General features: G+C 42.5%; 1 protein-coding gene across 1 annotated transcript; it reads left to right on the forward strand.

The window, feature by feature from the left end:
• The first annotated feature begins 7,077 nt into the window (after window positions 1–7,077).
• hyal6 (hyaluronoglucosaminidase 6) lies at window positions 7,078–9,425 on the forward strand. The gene is made up of 3 exons (XM_026311855.1): window positions 7,078–8,013; window positions 8,103–8,192; window positions 8,943–9,425. The coding sequence occupies exons 1-3, from the start codon at window positions 7,078–7,080 to the stop codon at window positions 9,423–9,425; spliced, it is 1,509 nt and encodes a 502-aa protein (XP_026167640.1).
• The last annotated feature ends 5,054 nt before the right edge of the window (window positions 9,426–14,479 follow it).

The raw sequence follows: 14,479 nt of genomic DNA on the forward strand, positions 1-14,479 counted from the left end.
TCGGTATCCTGCGGGTCCCGCCTGCCTGCTGCAGGGTTAAACCAGACACTCTAGTATTAACAAAAACACTAATCTGTAGACCAGCTGCTTCTACTCTCTGCTGTGGGCCTGGAGAAAACTGAGGAGAGGCCAAGGAGGAGGAGCTAAAGGACCATTCACAACAGAGACCCTGTGCTGTAAAACACCCATCCTGCTAATGTCCCATGGGGCTGCAGAATTCATTACAGCCACAATACAAAAGTGAGGAACTGAACAAAACACATAAAGCTAATTTATCTGGACAAAAGGTCACAGCAACTTTAAAACTGAAATGTTTCATCCTCTATAGAGCAGGAACAGAAGATATATTTGACTGCTAGTTACAGCACATGGCTCAAAGCACTTCAGAGACCCAGCAGTTTCACAGAGCTGCTAACTTTGCTGCAGATACTTAGTCTTGCTTATGTTTGAGTTTGTTTATTCTGCAGGTTTATTCTGTGTAATAAGGGTTTTACATAACGTTTCAAAAACCTGACAGAAAGAAAAACTGCTTACATCATTAAAATGCAAATTTAAAGGGCAGAAATCCCTTAAAACCAAATTAAATGGCTAATAAAAATCAAGTTCTAACTTATTTTATTTCATACACACCTGTTTTAAAGAGACAGCAGGGATTATCGGGGGATGATGAACAGATGGTGGAGGGAGTAGGAAGAAGAGTTGGTGGTGGTTTCTGAGGCAGAACAGAGACTGCAAGATTCAGATGGATTTGATGATCATTATCTGGACTCTGGCTTGTTTTGTTCAGGTGTTTCTCAGCTTCATAAATCTGCATCCAATATTTCATCAATATAGAGGAAAACTGATCCTCTGCCAAAAGTCCTCCAGCTGTCCTTCTGTCAGATTTGAACTTTTTGTCTAATTATGTACAGATGCATCAATTTAATTTCATATCTCACAGAATATTTATCACATTTCCTGCAGAAAAAGTAATTTGACCTTTGACACTTCTACATTGTACTATACTTGCATGTTTTTTTATACATGAGTACATAAAGAATTTAAATATTCCACCAATGTTTTAAAGTAAAGTTATTCAGCATATGTGTTGGGAGCAACTTGGGCTTTATTGCCTTTCTCAATAACAGGAGCCAGACACTGAACCACAAACCCTACCATTAACATCTCACCCAGAGCTATCTTTATTACTGCTGCCCACGGTTTATGGTGTTGTATACTGTTGTTTATAGTGTGTTTTCCTCTCCCAACATCTGTCCAGAGATGGACCTCAGTTTCCCTTCTTTGAGTCCATTCATAACTATTGTAATGTCACATATAAAGAAAGAAAATCATAGTTACACAGTGTAAATAACAGAATGTGTGATAATAATGTATTTCGCTGATGGTGCCACTAGATGGCGATAGACAATCGACTTCTCTGATTTCACCCAGACTGAAAAAGAAGCAGGAACATGGTCAAACCTCAGCTGAGCCCATTTAAACGGCTGGACCAAAAGTGGTGCCAACAACAGTTAGAGGATGTTGGTCACAGCCAACAGCCAAAAGATTGTTTGGTCAATATCACAACTTTGAGATGAGATGAGACAAACTTTATTAATCCCCAAAAGAAAATTCAAGGTTTCTAGGATAATTCTAAGACACCCAAACAAACAACACAAAATCATTCTTGCATTTGACTGTTTTTGTTGTTAAAACAACCTTCTGTGTGAGTTTTACTTTTAATTCTTCTCATAGTTTAGTTTCATATTGTTCATTACGTGGCCTTAAATTGCTCTCTGCTCCCTCACAACCCCATCTGTCTGTTATTACAGCTTTAAGAGGCCCGTAGTGAACGAGGAGCCAAGAGACTGTAGGTACAAATGAAACCGATGATAATAACTTGTTTCATTCTTAAACTGTTAAAGCATCCATGTAATCAGTCAGTCAGATGGGCTGCACACACTAGCTATATATTACCCACAAGCATGAATCCAAAATGTCATTCAAATATCTGTACTTTAATGAAAGCATTTAAAAACTATCATAAAGACACATCACATTTTGGTGCAGACGTTTTATTTTTCAAGGATTGTGCTACTATTCTATGTCATTTTGATGTTTCTAGTCCAGTAAAGGATTTGTGGACTTCTTCCACATCACCAAAATGGACTGAAATTCAAATCAGTTGAAAAAACAATTTAGAAAACACGATAGACGTCTGTAATGACGCTCCCTTCCCAGAATCCTCCCCTGTGGCCCAGACATAACCTGGGCTCTTTCCTCTCAGTCTGCCAGTCTAATCCAATAAAAACTACAGCAGAACAGCACGATGGGAGACATCACGTTTAACTGTCTGTGCTGCTTCCTGTCCAACAGATCATTCACAAATTACACAATCCAGCAATTGCAGCCACTTAACATAGTAACTAACCAGGTGTGTCTTTCTCTCTCAAACTCTCTTTTCCTTCCTTCAGCTATTATCGTCACTGAAATGTGCAAAATTCTCCGCACATTGTGTCCTTCCTCTTTCTGTGATGCCCTGCTTTTCACTTCACCTTCAAGTTTGGCCGTTCAGACAAGCGAGGCCTTAACTTCCAATATGGCCAGACAAAATCCTGTATGGAATAATTAAGCATAATTTGACCATAACAATCTACAGCATATGGAAAATATTTGTTGAACCAAATCCCAGCTAAAAATCCTGAAAACACACAAGGTTACAGAAAATGTAAGGCACATTTAGGCTCAAGTAAAGCAGCAGCAGATAGATATAGATCAATGCATATAATATAATCCATTATTATATTTACAGTATCATGGAGGCATGTCTAACCACCTCTACAGTGGATTCAGATGGGATTTGGATTAATAACATGACAGCTTGTTTACAGGTAAGTTCGTAAACAGGTTTACGAGGAGACCAAGAACAACTAGTCCACAAAGGCATGAAAGCACAGAATATGATCTGGACAGGTATATTTAAATTGCTGAGGGAAACGTAAAGAGGTGAGGTGGGTGGGTATTGAGGGAATGAGAGGCTGGTTTCCTCCATTAGGCAGGGAACACACTTGTTTGCTACTGTGTGGGTAAAGTCCTAAATTGCATCCCAGGTAATTGTATTTCCTGACAAATCTTAAGACATTAAAATGTGCTGCAGCTTCTTTACTGTCCAGGGCTTCAACTGCTGTTCGGTCCAGTAAATGAGAGTCCTGTTGGGCACAGACAAGGAGGGGCCAGAATAACAGTAATGGGGCATCACTTGCCCCAAAAACATCTAGGGGACCCCAGAGAGGGGGGACAGATTCCATTCGGCAGTTTTTCAGAAAGACAACTCCTCAATCTAATGTTAAAACACCAAGTGACGAGGATATAATCCAACAGGAGGCCCTGATCCTCAGCAAAACCAGCAGGGACAGGAAGGTATGTTTATCCTAAATCTGGTTTTAGTGAATGACTCTTATTGAAATGCTGTACTTTCTTAAACCATAAAGGGCAGATTTGGTCACAGTTAACACCAGTAGCCCTGCAGGTCTTTACAGGTCTGTCTCTCCCTAATAATAGTAAAAAAATAATTAAAACATTCTGGTAATGTTGGTGATCTCTGGGTAAAACATTATTTTATGCTCTGGATGGAAGAGTTTAAAACCTGTTTTTTCCTGAAAAAGAAAATGAGCTTTGCAAATGAGATCGAGAGGCATTTCCATGATCAAGTATGAGCTGTCAGGGATTAATATTTGTTGAGTGTTCGACTTGATAATGATAAGTCGGGTGTCTAGTGGAGAATTCCTCTAATATTGTATTGTTGGTTGTGTTCAGTGTTTATGAACTGCAGGACAACTGTTAAATGACTGCTGGGTTTGTGATGCGAAAGCTACAGATGCTGTGCACTGACATCCAGACCATTTGGGTTTAACTTCCAGTGTGCAGTTTCCATATTTGATTGACTTTTCAGAGACTTTTGAATTATTGATTTATGTCTTTGGATTTTTGTTTTCAAACTGACCAGTAACAGATACTGTGTCCCACATAGATAGGACAGATGGCTGGATGGGCAGGTTTGATGACCAAGCTGTGAAAGTGAAATGTAAAAAGCAGCGTCTTGTTGTTGTTGCAATGGAGAAGGTTCTTAGTGCTGGCGTTAATAAAACCATAAAATCGCATCTGGAAAGTGCAACAGAGAGCCCGCAGCCTGAAAACCACATGTGAACATAATCAAGACTTCACTGAAACTCGGTAATGAACCAGATATAATCATGGTGTGTGTGCGAAAACTTCAAATGGAGTAGTTTGTTTGTTTAAAGCACGCTGAAGGCTAAACTGTACATTTCATCTGTGGTTTGCAGAAGCAGAAGTGTGACACAAACTTTGGAAACTTAATGTTTTAGAGTCACAACATGAAAGCCCTGGACAGGACAACATCCAGACGACTTATTTATTCTTGGACCCTTATTATTGTGGAATAGGTGCTAGATGAAAGGTCAGAGGGTCATTAAAATAATTACTATTTATGGATGTTGTCTTGTACATAGATTTGTAACTCCATACATATAAATCTATGGACATGTTGGCAGCAACACACACACGCACACACACACACACACACACACCCTCCATGATGTGTGAATAATGACAGTCACAAATGCTGGACTGGATCATTAACTGTGAACTCCGGCTTCATATTTTCCAGATTACACTGTTGGAAATGAATAAAAGAAATGAATTTGCAATATGTTTATCTGCTCTAAAGTGAGCTGCAAATGTTAGCATGTGTGGCTAACTAACACACTGCCCACAGTAATAACAGTGTTACTCCCAAGGACTGTGTGTGATTAGCATACACACTATACAGTTTCTCCCACTGGGTGTGAGGCAGAGCTCGATGCTATCAGTGTTAGCAGTCTGTCCAGATCTTGTGTTTTACCTTAGGATATCTAGAACCTATTAAGGTTATTTTTTTAATTTAATGTCCTCTATACAGATTGGTAACTGTGCAGTGCTTTGAAACAACAACATTTGTTCAGTAGCTAAAGAGACAGTATGTAAATGTCAATGGACCAGTGACTTCAGTCTTACAGGAGTATAAATAAAACTGGACGATTCAGCAGAGCAAATTAGCTATGACAGCATCCTTCATTGGAATCTTTGCTCAAGAGTTCACAGAAGGTGAAGCCGATGGAAAACATTCATGCAGCAAATCTAATAATTGTGCAATTGCACTTAAACTGCACTACTTAAATTATGTTGACCACAGCCTTAATAGTCAGCTTTACTAGTGTTTGGTTTATAAACCAAAGCAACGAACAAAGTGACATTTTTAATGGTGCTGGTGAAAAGTTAGAGGATCACCAAAGTCAGTACAGGTCGTCCACTGACAACCATGACGACCATTTACCTACTCAAACATTTTCACTCAACAACACAAATGTCAATGAAAAGTTAAGCAGTCACCAAAGTAGTTTTCTTCTCCTGGGAGACAAGAATTTAATGATATAGTTTGGTTGAGGTTTGGTTTGGTATTTTCAGCTGACTGTTTGCCCCTAGTCCTCATCTGGATCCGATCTGTACAACTTCTTTCTGACATTTCATTGTGTCTGTCTGAGACAAAATATCAAACTGAGTCTCCCGCATCAGTTTAGACTTAGACTTTGTGTTTGGGGGGTCTTTCTTCTGGTTTGGAGTCATGCTGTTTCCAAGAGGCTCCAGGCCTTTCTGTGGTTTGAAAGGCAGCCTGAGTGGCTTCACCACACTCTGTTTGTCTTGGATCAGCATCACCAGAAAAACCATCATGCTCGGATGATTGTGACACTGGTGTGAGGCACAGCCTGAAGAAAAGCTGGACATGAGCAAACTTTCTGATAAACTATAACTTTTGGAAAAGTTGGAAGGAACCATTTCATTGCAACAATTTCTTTGTGACAGTAACGTAGTATTCCCGATCGTAGTAACGTCCTGCGTCTTCTACTATTTTCTCTTCCAGCTTACTCACTGATCCAGATCCAGGATTACAGCAGTCATAAAGTTTTTGTGGAATTAAAGCCATTAGAGAATATCAGCTTCAGGCAAGAGCTTCGGCACATGAATGAAAGGTTGAAACGATCGGAGAAGCCTCAGCCCACTGGTGGTTTCCTGCTCCCCTTCCTCTGGTTTCAATCCTACAAAGAGAATGATGGAATTTTTTTCTGTGGCGTCCTTGGAGGCAACCTCAGTGGCAATGTTTCCCAAGAGCTGGGTCACAATGTTTTTTCCCTGTCTTTGGAAAAACTGAAATATGAAGTACTTGCATATGAGGGGGCGCCAAGAGCAATTAAATGGGGAGGGTTCAGGGGGTTCTTACATAAAGAGCTGCAGGGAAAAGTTTCAGAAGTATGGCAAAGAAAGCAAACGGCAGAGCAATAAAGAAACTGAGCTTGTGTTTGAATATATATACTACATGTGTAACTGAGCATATACAGGATGGTTGTTGGGATCAGTTCACTTTTTGTGTTGATTCAAGAAATATGTTAATTTATGGGACAAGTCAAGTACAGCTGCAAACATCTCATCCACGCTTGTCAATATTTTATGGCAATAACATGGAGGATGATGTCCACATTATACATTTCTCCACTTCCCTCAAAGAAGCTATGAAACCTTCATATCTGAGCATTAAAATAATAATAAAAATCATAATCGATTTTAATGGATCAGATCAGTCAGAATGTATGAATTCAGTCCTCCAGTACAGAGCCCACAGTTGGACCTTCTGACTGTGGGAAAAGTGTCTCTGGTTAGAGTCTTCCTGGTTGTCAAATGATGAAAAGTAAGTGGAAAAGAGCTTATTGTGATTGATCTTCCTGTTCACACCGTCTCTGGTGCTCTGAGGTCCTTTATGTCACAGTCCTGCTCCCCTAGAGAACAGAGAAGCTTGCTGTTTTATTGTGTTGTGGAATTTGGACCGTTCTCTTCAGTGATTATACCTCATGCGTCCTTTCACAGGCCTGCCTGATTATCTCTGTTCACTGAAGCTCATAATCTGTATATTTTCTCTCTAAACAATTTCATCATTTCTTCCCTCTGCTTGTGTAGGACCACTAATTGCTCCATGAAGAACTGGGGCCCATGGTGCTGATGGGGCTCCATCTCCTGGTGCTGGCTTTGTCGGTGACTGTTGGGGTAAAGCTCCAAGCTCACGGAGATCAGATGAAGCCAGCCCGGGCACCCTTGATTCCTCACCGGCCTTTTGTTGTAGTCTGGAACGCTCCTACAGAGTCCTGTCGCCTTCGATTCAAGGTGGACCTGGACCTCAGCGTTTTTGACATCATAGCAAACCATAACGAAACTCTGAGCGGACCAAATGTTACAATATTCTACCACAGCCACCTGGGATACTACCCATACTACTCCAACTCTGGGGTCCCTATCAATGGTGGACTGCCGCAGAACCAGAGCATCTCCAAACATCTTATCAAGGCCCGGGCCGACATCGACAAGCTGATCCCCCACAAGGATTTTCGAGGTCTGGGGGTCATTGACTGGGAAAATTGGAGGCCTCAATGGGTCCGAAATTGGGGCTCCAAGGACATCTACCGCAACAAGTCTAAGGAGCAGACCCGGAAACTTCACCCAAACTGGCCAGAGAGCAAGGTGGAGAAGGAAGCAAAGGAAAGTTTTGAGAGGGCTGGGCTGGCCTTTATGAACTTAACTTTGGCCCTGGCTGAAGGTCGCAGGCCGGATGGGCTATGGGGTTTTTACTTGTTCCCAGACTGCTACAACTACGGGTACAAGCAGCACCCACAAAGGTACACCGGCGAATGCCCCAACGTTGAGCACCTACGCAATGACCACCTGATGTGGCTCTGGAAGGAGAGCACAGCCCTCTATCCGTCCATCTACCTGGACTACGAGCTCAAGTCCTCCCCCAACACTGTCAAGTTCGTTCACTACCGAGTCAAAGAAGCCATGAGGATTGCGTCGATTGCTCGTACGGACTACACTTTGCCCGTGTTTGTCTACTCGAGACCTTTCTATGCCTACACCTTTGTGATTCTTTCAGAGGTATGTTTTCAGGTTTGAGTTCTTTGATGGTTCATTCAGACCAATAACAACCAAACAGCTGTGATAAACTACTCGTCATTCTATTTCAGAGTGACCTGGTTCACACCATTGGGGAGAGCGCCGCCTTAGGAGCATCAGGAGTTGTCCTGTGGGGCTCGTCAGAGTATTCCCGATCGCAGGTAACAGTAAAATGAACAACAAATAAAAAATATCGTCGTAATTGAGCTAGAACTGATTTAAAGTACACAAACCTGGTGTACATTTACCAATAGGAACAATAAAAGTTTAAAAAAGTGATTCAGTACTAAATTTAATAATGTTCCCAACCCACAAACGTTTAAATTAACATATAATCTGATCAAAAAAACAACAGAAAACAGAACGTTTATTACGTTATAGGATTAGCCCAACATTACAGCATACATTGCAGTAAACAAGCCACAAAGCATTAGGTTGTGGATAAAACAAGGCTTTAGGATGTTTTACTGTGCTAAATACAAGCTGTGTCATGATTCTTTCCATGATTCTTCTCCAAATTCCAAAATTAGAGATATGTCTCTCCCCAAACTATGACATCAAATAAAGAAAAAGCGTCTGATTTATATGTGAAAGTGGTCAGAATCTCTGTTGGTGGCTGTGGATTGTTTAGCAGCCTGTTTACAGCAGATTCAACTGTAAATCCTGTAGGGGCAGAGAAAATTAAATGTCTAGTAATTACAACACTACATTTCAAACTTAACATGACACAACTGAAGTGATGGAAGTGATGTTATTCTAACTTGACTTAAATATTTCCATGGCCCTTTAAGTCCTGGGGTTAGTAATGTGCAGGAGATGACCTGTAGCTGCTGGTGTATTAAAGCAAGACCAAACACTATTTGAATCATTTAACTTTACGAACAGTGTCTTTTGTTTTCTGCCTCCTCCAGAGAAACTGCCTAACAGTGAAGAAGTACATTGATGGTCCACTGGGACATTATGTGATCAACGTCACTTCTGCTGCCAAGCTGTGCAGCAAAGCGATGTGCAAGAAGAACGGCAGGTGCGTCCGCAAGAGCCTGGACTCAGACACTTACCTGCACCTGAACCCACGGTTCTTCCACATCCACCACAACCCAGGGGCTCGGGGTCCACGTTTCCACGTCAGCGGTCACCTCAACAACCACGACATCCTGGACATGAAGCACAAGTTCACCTGCCAGTGTTACCAGGGCTGGACAGGTGTTTACTGCGAGATGCCCCAGACTCTGCTCAGTCCCGCATCCCCGCCTCAGCCTGCCTTCCCTATGCCTCGCCCTCGTCAGAACAGCCTGCTGGGAGACATCCTGCTCCTGCTTTCCCTCCATTTCTCCTGTCTGTGCGTCATTACATTCCTGGCACTTTGTCTGATTATCAAATGTCTGATACTGTAGAAACCGAGACCACATACAGAAGACCACATACAGGTCTGCAGAAAAAGCTACGTGTTAGACAGATGTGCAGCTGCTGCTCCAGGAAACCTGATTGTAGTGGAAATAGATAGACACATAGATAGATAGATTAGATAGATACTGGCTGAGTTCACTTCATCTGTGTCTTAGGGATGAGCCACTGTCACAGACTAAAAGTATGAAGAAACGTCTCCCACCTCAACTCCAAACATAACTTGAGTCTACCAGTCGTCTGAGTCCGTCCTCCATCTCCCTCCTTTTTCTCCTTTATCGATCTTTTAATGTAACAGCAGCACTTTTATTCAGCCAAAAACAAAAATACACATGGATATCTGATCCATTAGATCTTTTTGTGCATGTAACATTTTTCTTTTCACCAAATTACTATTGACGTAAACCCCTGTAAGCCTTTACCAGCTAACGGGAGGCACGGCATCACTCAGAGATTGTTATATAAGCCGATTTTACTCTGTGTTTTCACTGCACCGGTGTAATATGGACCCCTCTGTAAAAATGGCCCTTTGTTGAGCTGACCCCTGCTCTGGAGGAAAGTGTCTAAGGATCGACTATGATGCCGAAACCAACTGACTCCTCCTGACTTCTCTGCAAGGCTTGGTTTGTCTGATTTGATATATTTGCTGAAAATCCTTCACAGTAATTCCAGAGGACAAAATAGTCTTCTAAAGAAATCACAAAACAATAACTGAATCAGCCTTTAGAGGGAAGTTCACTAGTTTACAGGCTCAGTCATTTGTTAAAGTCGGGATAATGACTGTAATGAGGCCGACATCCCAGCCGGCACTTCATCCGGCTGCTGAGTGACTCTGCAGTTTGGTGGCCACAGCGCAGTCAGTCGAATGAGTCTGAGCGAGCTGCGGCGAGACGTGGTCACATGACAAACAACTTAACAATAGTCCCAGTTCGTCCCACGGGAAAGGGAGGGACAGCCGGGAGACAAACCCCATCCTGGGTAAAGAGACGAGGGAGGAGACTGTTGTCGCTGGGGTTTGTGATTGATGCCCTTTAAGAGAAAAAACGTCAAGCTGAGTGAACTGTTGAGTCAAATGTTTAAGGTCGTCAGCTCTGATTTAACAGGAGCTTCAGTTTCATCAACCTCAATTCAATTCAATTGATTTATCATCACTAATCTGCTCTACCTGGAGGATCACAGAGCTCCTTCAGATGAGGACCTGAAGGCACAGTCAACGACACGTATAAAGCTCATGAACGAACACGTTAGCTCAAGTTGACGGGCTCAGGTTTGGTCTTTATTCAGGCTCAGTGGTACAGGACCAAACCTGGCAACCTCACTGTGAATTCAGAAAGCTGATATTCTGGTAAGAGCCCAGTATTCTGGTGTGTTGGAGCTGGGGCCTTGGGATAAATGTGAGGGGCTGTCACCTTCTGATGAACCTGAACCGTTAAAGACGTTCTGGAAATAACACACACTGACTAAGAACATTTTATACGCTTTTAAAAATGGAGATTTACTCCAGGAAAAACACGGCTAAGCAGCTTATAGTGGTTTTTAGCTCCTCTGAGTGGAAACTGTCAGGTCCACTCACGACGAACATTAATTTCCACTCCTGGTCTAGTTATTTTTGAAATAATGGGAATCACAGCCAGACCTCACTCCTCTCTCCTAAATGTCTTTTGCCCACTTCAGCTTTTAGAATCAGTTCATCATTAAGAAACCAACGTACTGCAGATACATTAAAATATCATACACGTCTTACCTGACAGGTGCATGTGGTTTTTGAGCTTCTGATAGTGAGGTTTGACACGTTCCTGCTCACAATTCTCGAATTTGGTGACGGTCCTGCTGCAGCTCATCCTTCACCCGTCCGGATGGTCGACTGAGACGCCTGATTGGACGTCCGCCTGCCGTCTGCAGCCGTGTGGAGTGACCTGACAGGATCTTCAGCTCTGAGAAGGAGTGAGACACTTGAATCAAAACAAACAAAGAAGAAACCTGCAGGGAGGCTAATCAGGAAGAAACAACTTGAGGAAGTTTCTGCTTCTCTGAATGAAAAGTCTTGTTTGAGATTACCGGCTGTGTAAATAAAATTGCCTTAAACCCACATACTGTCAATTTTAAACCATTCCGACATTATTAGTATTATTATTATTAGGACCTTTCACTAAGATCACTGAAGCCAGGAGAGGATCCATCCTTTGTTGACAGTGAATGTCTGAACCAGATTTCATGGCCTTCAAAAATCCTCAGGACTAAACGCGACTGTGGCAGAGCTGAAGCTGAGTCGGCTGAACTGTTCTGACAGGATCTCTGTCGGTGTTATTACTGGATTATGAAGACTGACAGCCGGGGAAGTAAACAGCCTCAGCATCCTCAACGCACAGTCCTCTCACTTTCATGTTGTGATGTTTTCTTCTTCTTCGTCTACACACGAACCTGAGAAGGGAAGAAATGACGCCATTAATGAAACGTACCTCAGAAAAACAAACCCATCTGTGTTTTTACACAGCTGCGTTTAAGGTTCACTTTCTGAGATACTGTGTCCGCTTTATAAAATAAACTCCTGAGGTTCATCAGCCTATGTCTTACATACACAGAAACCAAACACCTGTAATTTCACAAACCACAGACGTCAGTTAGCTCCAGTACTTCACCTAATAACCATAATCAGGTTAGTTCAGTGTCAGCAGCTGCTCCGGATGTTCAGTTCGTCTATAGTGAAGCTGGTTTTTCTCAAACTGAATCTGTCAGTGACATATTTCCCTCTCAGAAATGAAACACATGATCAGCACAGAAGCTTTCAGTATGGCCTTAGCTGTCTAACCCTGAATTATGTTTGGTTTTATTGCCATGAAATCCAGTGAAAACCCCAGAACCATTGGTGTGTTCTCCTGTCTATCACTATTAACTTCCCTTCCCTCATATCCAGTTTAAAAATAAGAGGCTCTGCAATTTCCTAAAGCAGCTGGACACGGTACTTTTAGCAAATATTACACGAACAGGTGGAAACAGTGCAGTTAATGGGGGACTATGTTCACTGGTTGGATTAGTTCAAACCCAGAATCTTAAAGGATCAATCCGGTGTTTTTCTATTTTAACAGTTTTTCCAGCACTGCCCCTACAGAGACCAAACAACAGCAGCCTCTTTGATTAGCTTGTTGGTCTGTTTCACAGAAGTTTGTTGTTCAGAAATGAATAAAAATACATGCGTGACACACCCTGCTGCACTGGGAGACATGTTCCTTCACTACCAAACACCAGACCTGAAGGTTTGTTAAAAATGTCACCAACCAGTCACAGTCAGCTGTGCGTGTATGAGCTCTCCATGTCAGAGATGAGTGTAGCACAAGTATAAAACACTGTTAACACAGAAAATGAGCCGAATGATCCTTTAAACTCTTGTATAAACAGAGTCTGACTTCCGGCTTTGCAGCTCTGATTGGCTGTTTATCATCTGATTACAGGCTGGGAGGGAAAGCAGCTAAACATTTACAGCCACTGCAAACAAACAATTAACGAGCTCTAAACACTGACGAGGGATTGAATGTCTCACCTCCAAACAAGCTCTGATGGGAAAAACATCCAAACCGTCTCGGCCGCTGCTGCTCTGCCTCTCTAAGACTGATCATTAACCCTCTGGGAAACACATCACTTCGTCCTTTCAAACACAGAAGCGTGTTTAGCAGAATAAAGCCACAGTTACAAATAAGCTCATACGGATCTCATTTTCTTTTTTATGTCTTTCATTTCTTGTGCTGAGATGTGAAAACAGAGCCGGAGGAAAAGGTGTGTGTGTTTTTCAGACAGAGATATGTTTGCTTCAAATGTTCAAACTAACAAACTGGGATGAGAGTATGAATAATTATTTACCACAGTCTATGGTTGTTTTTCTATGTTAACACTAGCATAGCATTTTAGAAAGCTGTGCTCTCCACCAGTGGACTGAAGCAGTAATAACCACTGGTCACAAGTCTGTTTATACTTGCTGGGGGCCAAGACTGTGAGAAAACCAGTGTAGAACAATATTCTCAAAACAAACAGAGTTAAAACCTGGAAATAAAACAAAACTAGTTAAAATCCATTTAAAGCATTTATAGTATTACACATCAGCTCAGAGTAGAAGTCGGGCCCTCCAATAAAAACATGGCTGCTGTGCAAACAGCCTGGCGTCAGTCTGTTGATCTTGAATCCAGTCGACCTTTAAGATCCTGATCCCACATCAACACACAAACTCAGCAGCTCCTCAAGGGCCATAAAAACGCTGAGTTAGGTCGGTGGGTGAAGATGGCATCAGAAACAATAATATGGCTGCTGGAGGAAAACTGGCAACGGCATTAAAACACACACAAGTCTGTGAAATTCTGTTACATACGTTAAAGAAACCACGAGGTCACGGACTCCTGCAGATCCCTCGTGTCTGTTCAACACGTGTTAACGACTGCTAAGCTTCTCATCCTGCAGGACAAAGGCTGGTTTTAGTTGTTACATGTACGGGCTGGAAACGTCAGTGAAGAGACTCTTGTAGTATCACACAAGCCAAACGACGGTTGCTGTTAAAAAGCTGCAGGGGCTGAGGTTTACTGTGCTCAGTGTGAACACATCGTCCTGCCCATATCAAGTGAGGAAAGAGGAATCAAGGAAAACATGTTTTTGTGACATAAGACACCTCAACCTTCATCTGAAGCTTCCAATCACCAAGCAAATCTGTCAGTTTTCATATCTTGCAGAACGTACTGAACGTAGGCCGACCCCGAACCATCACTTCCTCCCTGGGAAACTCAGGGTCTCGTTCCAGCTGAGGCCATTAGAGCAGCGTGAGGATCTGCTCTGTATGAGCCCACACTCTTCCATAACACAGTCCATATGTTGGCGAGGAGGCTCTGACCGCCACAGCCCACGGACGCCGAGCTTTCCGTGCAGCGGTGGGGGTGAGGAGGTGCGGGGTGGGGGGCTGGATGGGTTTAGGGTGGGCCTTTCATCTACGGAGGTGGTGGAAAGGAAACTGCAGTCAGGATCACAACGCCAAAGGCCAGAGTAGTCCAAACACACCCCTCTCCTC

The sequence above is a fragment of the Mastacembelus armatus genome, chromosome 6 (genome assembly GCF_900324485.2).
Source record: "Mastacembelus armatus chromosome 6, fMasArm1.2, whole genome shotgun sequence".
Taxonomy (NCBI): Eukaryota; Metazoa; Chordata; class Actinopteri; order Synbranchiformes; family Mastacembelidae; genus Mastacembelus; species Mastacembelus armatus.

What these genes read in the sequence shown, in the direction of transcription:
- hyal6 (XM_026311855.1), top strand. Translation starts at nt 7,078, where the DNA reads ATGGTGCTGATGGGGCTCCATCTCCTGGTGCTGGCTTTGTCGGTGACT. An exon ending in CCTTTGTGATTCTTTCAGAG is followed by an intron (nt 8,014 to 8,102) that starts GTATGTTTTCAG and finishes ATTCTATTTCAG; the next exon opens with AGTGACCTGGTTCACACCAT. An exon ending in CAGAGTATTCCCGATCGCAG is followed by an intron (nt 8,193 to 8,942) that starts GTAACAGTAAAA and finishes TGCCTCCTCCAG; the next exon opens with AGAAACTGCCTAACAGTGAA.